The 6,364-nt window shown below is 51.6% G+C and overlaps 1 protein-coding gene across 1 annotated transcript; it reads left to right on the forward strand.

The window, feature by feature from the left end:
• Positions 1-1,470: 1,470 nt before the first annotated feature.
• On the forward strand, positions 1,471-3,160 carry LOC128892704 (nuclear factor 1-like). Its single transcript, XM_054153251.1, has 3 exons — positions 1,471-1,545; positions 2,482-2,673; positions 2,832-3,160. Exons 1-3 carry the CDS (start codon positions 1,486-1,488, stop codon positions 3,024-3,026), a joined length of 447 nt encoding a protein of 148 aa, XP_054009226.1. The 5' UTR covers positions 1,471-1,485; the 3' UTR covers positions 3,027-3,160.
• The last annotated feature ends 3,204 nt before the right edge of the window (positions 3,161-6,364 follow it).

Genomic DNA, 6,364 nt, shown 5'->3' on the forward strand with positions numbered 1-6,364 from the left:
TTGATTTTCTTTTTTTTTTCTTTTATATAATTTACGTTTAAATCAGCTAGATTTCGAAGGTACACGTATCGACTTTGAGATTTAGGTTGCAACCATTGTAGCAAGCTTTTGCGCTCGACGCAGCTCGAGGATCGAACTATCGATGCATGCTCAACATGCGGAATAACTACAGAAAAGCATGTAACGTTCCAAGCGCGGAGAAGCTATTGAATCGTGTCGTGGACCTCTGCAGGAAACCTAGAGCCTCCGTAGCGGTCTCGAATACATGATTAACCGTAGAAAGACAGTCAAGAGCCGTCGCGTCAAACACGAAAGGAGGGAGACACTTTCGGTTCGTTTACGTCATCCGTAGTTACCTTTGGAAAAGAACGTTCGAGAGCGAACGCGATAGAAATAACATCAACGAAAAAGACGTTGGTAATATTTTGATCGGAAATGGTCGTGGATCGGCAGGATCGAACGACACGTACGTATCCACGTCGGAGCGCGAATAGCATCGCGAGAAATCGTCGGTGTGAACGAGGTAAACTGCCGCGCCTAGGTGTACATACGCATGTCACGATATACATACGTGGCTGGTACACTCGCGGCCCTCCTTCACACTCGGCATACTTGATCGGGTTTATGCAGGATGCACCGGGTGTAACTGCACCGGGTCTCTCCCACAGCGGGGTCGACCGCGGCCGTCTTGCGTGACATTTCTTGTCCGTGAGAGAGCGGTACATACGTGCTTAAAATTTTGCACGTGCGCGAAAAATGCGCGGGGACATCGCGCCACGCCACGCCAGGCCGCGCGGTACATCGCAAGTACGCGAGGCCCGTGCACCGGGAAGCGTCGCGACGCGACGCCGACGCTGCTCTTCCAGCTGTCTGCACCCTTTCGACCGAGTACTCCTCGATATTCGCGTTTGTTTACTCGTTCGCCTATTCCGGTACCAACGGGATTAACCCAGTACCTGTTTTCTCCTAATTTTAGCACGCCAAAGATAAAGTCAAAACAAACTCGTCGAGTCCGAGAAGGAGTCAACCTTGCGACCGAGGATATTTGTTGAATCGTAGATTCTATTAACCATGACCGTGTCGTCGTGATCGAACGTGGTTCTTCCTAGAAATTCCATAGAAATTGGTGGCTGCGGGTGGCATGGAAAATTGGCGCGGATGAGATTAGTGAGGTAGAAAAGAGTACCGGTGTCAAGTGTTATGCAGATGAGGCAACTTGGTTGGAAAAGCCATCTCTGGTTTGCGTCGAGGCAGTCCGAGTATACAAAGTAACTACTTCTCAAGCGTGTAGCACGTAGCTATGTGTATGGCCGGCATTGTGCGCGCGTTCCTGACAACTACGAAAGGGTTAAATACCGACGCTCGAACAGTTGTTTTTCTGTAGGCGTGGAAATCCCGCGAAGTTGGTCGAATCGTGGAGAACATCGACGACGACGACGACGACGACGACGCCGACAACCTCGGTAGAGCGCATCGACGGCGGTTATGCAGCGCACGCCCGCGGCCCTCGTCACGCGTGGAATAGCAAATGCACGGGTGCATAAGGTCCCTGAGAAATGCATTGAAAGCGCGCGGAATGCATCGACCGACGACGCGGCAGCGGCCGATCTATCCCGCCTAGCCCCTTTCTGCCACGCACGTGCGAGCCGCGAAACTTTGTGGAAAGGAGAAAAGGAGGAGGCGGGCGCGTTGCGTTTCTGCACGCCTCGCGTCGACCGACACGCGCGCGAATCGCTGCGATTCTCGGAGCTCGAGGCGCGTGAACGAGGTGCCCGATTTCCTACACCCGTCAACCTTCCGCGGTAAACCGTTCCTGTTTCTCTCGGACGATACGCGATTAGGCTATTAGGACGAAAGGAGTTACGTTAAAGTTCGCCGAGCCGTTTGAAATTCGCGTTGCGCGTCTAGCTAGCCGCGCCATCTTTCCGCCAGCGATATGGTAAATTTCGAAAGCGGGTCGCTCCACTTCCGTCGCTCCACTTCCGTCGCTCGGCATCGACGATGCGATCGCGAGTGGTCTGATTAAAAACGCGAGGCCCGCTACCGAGACACGTAGAGCGCGAGGAAGGTCAAGATATCAGGGAGAAGAATCATGTGGAGACACGGTGTCGCGCAGCGCGAAGACGTGATCTCGCATATCGTTTCGACGAATAGTTTGAGATGATAGCTCGTTGCTTTGGTGTCGAGCCATGGCTCGAGTTTCGTAAACTCGAGGAACTTTCCGGGATCAACAGCTGCCGCGGGACATCGATACGCGAAGCTCGAGAATATGTTCTTCGTAACGTGTACGAGTCGCGGTGTCGCGTCGATTCCTTCGTCGGGACGAACGTTCGACTCCTCCTTTTCGCGAAAGCTGCCTTTTTGCTCGCGACAAACTCGACACTTTTCCATCCCGTTCGTCGTACTTGACATTTTGTAACCTAATCGAAACGTAAATCGTCGTACGGTAATCGAACGGAAACAATTGATTGCGTGTTGCAGAACGAGAAGCTGGAGGTGAAACAGAAATGGGCCTCGCGGCTTCTAGGAAAATTACGAAAAGATATCACGCAGGAGTACAGAGAGGACTTCGTACTGAGTATCACCGGGAAGAGGCCAGCCATGTGTGTCTTAAGTAATCCTGACCAGAAGGGTAAAATGCGTCGGATCGATTGCCTGCGTCAAGCCGACAAGGTACGTCTGACCATTGCCTTTCCGATCTACTCGCGCGCTCTTCTCGCTTCAACGAGAACGTCGAAATTACAAATCACGCTCGATGGTAGACGGTCTCGCAACTTGCCGAGAGTCGAACTCGCAGCCAATAACGATATAGTTTGGCCGTTGTGTCGCAGGTATGGAGGTTGGACCTGGTAATGGTGATCCTCTTCAAGGCAATTCCGTTGGAGTCGACGGACGGGGAACGGCTGGAGAAGACTGCGGAATGCGCTCAGCCGGGCCTCTGCGTCAACCCCTATCACATCAACGTCTCCGTCCGGGAACTCGATCTCTACCTCGCCAATTTTATCACCAGCCACGGTAAGAGATAACTAAGATAATCGTACGATTAAAGGGCTTTGATTCGTCTTTCCGCTAATCTAGAATCGACAGCTCTTTCGCGCACCCTATCGCGAGTCGATCGACTGCTGTGCGTTAAAATTGTTTTGCAACAAAATGTTCCTGCTATCTCTCCATCCCCCGTGACGATCTTATCCTTTCCGTTTGATCGGAAGCCGTTACCTCGACGGCTGTTCAGCCCGATCAAGGTGACCCGTGCAGGTCGCGATCTTGGTTCCGTGTACGCTAGCGAGCTGCGCGCGTTCATTCACTCGCGAATCCGTCCATTCAAAGTGTCCACTCCACTCGGCTTCGATTCAAAGTTTCTTGGAACGCTCTGCCAATCTCACCGGCCCCCATACAACGGGGCTGCTGTTCATGGCGCGGGACTGGCGCGAACCGAGTCTCCTCGCGCCGTCTATTCTTCGCTGGCTCGTCGTTTCCATATTTTCGTTGCTCCAAATTATCGGATTATTGCCAATATTCGCGATACATTCTCGTACGATCTGTAACTATCGCGGCACCGATTGGCAGAGCCTCGCGTCCGCTTCGAGAATCGTCTTCAAGAATAGTCGATGTTGTTCACCGTCCAAGGTATTCGATCGTTTCGCGTTCCATGAGTTCGATGAATTCAACCCGAGTCCCCATCGGGGATTCTAGAACGGATTCTCGGTGAATGTGCTCGCTGGGGAGAGCCCCGTTCCAGTCGAGAGACATTGTTTCTCCTCGGAAATAGGAGTCGCGAAGCTGCCCTATCCCGTGTACCTCGAAGCTTGGAAGAGCTTCCGAGCGCCGCGTTCTCGTAGCATGCGGAAATTCGAGAAAAATCCTATAAACCGCGGAAAATGGACGCGGTGCGTCGAAAGGTTGTTAGCTCGTTTCGCGAGAATGGTTTTCTGCGGAACGAAAGAGGGAAAGTCCGTCGACCGGTCATCGACGGCTCGATCGATCGGCTGCCAGGAATCTCGCGACTGGCAGCCTGCTTTGGCGGGTTGCGGCTCTGTTCTTTCATTCGGGTTTCATCGAACTCACTGACTCAGTCGCGAAACACGTAATTTCCGTACGCGCGTCCTGGCAACTCGGTCGCCCCGACGAGCCGGTGTTCCGCTCGTGCAGAGAGTTGCTGGCTCGCGGGGCCACGGGCCCGTACTACGCCTTGGCAGCCTGCTTTCGAATGTTTACACCCGGTTGACGCAAAAATTGGCGAGGCCTACCGCGCACCATCTGCGAGAAAGAGAAAAAAAAAACGCGCGGCTGCCAAGACATGGGGTAGGTTAGGCACTCTCCAGATGATCGTGGAACGCGGGACACGGTTCGTTCGGTTTCCTCGACGAATCAATCCGAATCTTATCGAGATACATATTTACGAGCTAGATGCGTTCACGATACGATACGCGTACGGCATTTTTTTCGCGTAATTTGTTTCACTTTTTACGCGATGTTTGCCGACACCCACGGAACCTTTCCTCTTCTAATAAGTATGCGTCGATCCTTCGTAGTTGTAGGGTCGATGAGAAATCTTCTCGTTCCCGTTTGACATCGGTCGGGACCGATTGGCAAAAGTTCTCAAGACCACGTTGCCGACGGTCTGGTGGCCGCGCGCTCTAGCACGTGGCCGATTTTAATTCACAAAGCCGACGAAAGAAGAAAACTGGCGGTCGTGCGCGGCGACGAACGATCAACATCATAAAAATTCCTGGCTCTCTGTAAATATACACGCCGGCACCACAATAATATAAACTCGGTGGCTGCCAAGGCGTGCCGGATAGCGAAGGCTTCGGCTACTTCGGACCCTTTCGGATTATCTGCCCCGTCGACGCGTATGCTAAAAGTAGACACTCGCCTCCGTTCGTTCGTTTCGACTGACCTAATAGACGGTATTATTATACAGGGTGTTCGCTAACTGCTGGTACAAGCGAAAAAGGGATGATTCTACGTGAAAAAATGAGTCGAAAATATAGAAAAAAAAAACATTTTTTTTTAGCGAGGCTTTGTTTTCGAGAAAATCAGCTTCGAATTTTCCCCGTGTACGAGTGCACGATCATTGATCGTGTCCCGTTGTAACGGATCTCAATGTAGATCAGGGTCTCGATTGAAGTTACGTTGATAAACACATTCAATGGCACGTGGAATCAACTCCTTTTCGCTCGTACCACAAGTTACCGAACTCCCTGTAGAAAGGAAGCACACCGGGATGTAGCGCATCCGATTCTAGACAATCCAACAAATAACATCCAAAGTGTCCACCTTTGATCACCTTTGTTTTCGAGCTGTTAAAAATAAAATCGGTCCGTCGTTTTCGTCTTGTTACGTGCGCGGAAGGAAATTAGCGGCCACGTGGCGTTGATTCACTGGAGAAACGCGAAGCGAGAGGTCTCCGGATCTATTCCGGATTAGCGAAGTCTAAAACTGAGCTGGTAATGGCATCGCGAAAATGCGATGTCCGAGAACGACACGCACGAAGTCGCACCTGTCCTCTCCTCTAACACTTTCATAAGAGACGATGATACTTACGCAACTGGCCGGGCGATATTTAGCTCTTAGGACGAACACGGTGCAGCCGTTTGCTCGACGCTTCGACGTCGAGTCTTGCTCTCCCGAATAGTTTGAAGCGGATAAACAATCGGATTTTACAGGATTCCAGCGTCGGGATGACCCGGTGCATCCCGATCGACGCACCGAACCTTCGCGAACGCGTTTGGATCGCGCGACGCGCGGCCGTTTTCGACGCTGCTCTACATTTTCCTTTGTGTTATTTATTTCTTTACGAAAAGCAGACTAGTGTCGGTTGTTGCTTATAGCTGCGTTCTCTAGGATACGTATAACCACGTGGAATCGCGGTCTCTCTGTGCGTCAAAGTATCCAAGACTCGTGCGTTCGGATAACGGGCAAATCTACTGATACAATGGAGGTTCTATCGCGCCTAAGATCACTTATTCCTCGTTAAGCGTCGTTGCCAAACGGTATCTATCGGTCGTAGGGGATGTTCATTGTTCATTCTGATGGACCGCTTATTCGAAAGACAGGGGATATTATGCTCGAGAGTCGCGGCTGATTGTATCATCCGTTCATCAAACGCTCCTCGACTTCGGTCCAATCGAAGTTCGAGCCTCGATCGAATTTTTCGCGTGCACCGTCTTTGGAAAAGACGCGCGAGTTTTGCGTCACCGACACACTCGTGTTCTCGTCGGTGTAGCGTGCACGCGAGCATGTGACCATGCGTGCCGATGTGTGCTCGCTCTATAAATAAATAGGCGACGGACATCTTGTATGTACCGAACACACTCTCTCTCTCTCTCTCTCTCTCTCTCTCTCTCTCTCTCTCTCTCTC

The sequence above is a fragment of the Hylaeus anthracinus genome, unplaced genomic scaffold, assembly GCF_026225885.1.
Source record: "Hylaeus anthracinus isolate JK02 unplaced genomic scaffold, UHH_iyHylAnth1.0_haploid 14876, whole genome shotgun sequence".
Lineage (NCBI taxonomy): Eukaryota > Metazoa > Arthropoda > Insecta > Hymenoptera > Colletidae > Hylaeus > Hylaeus anthracinus.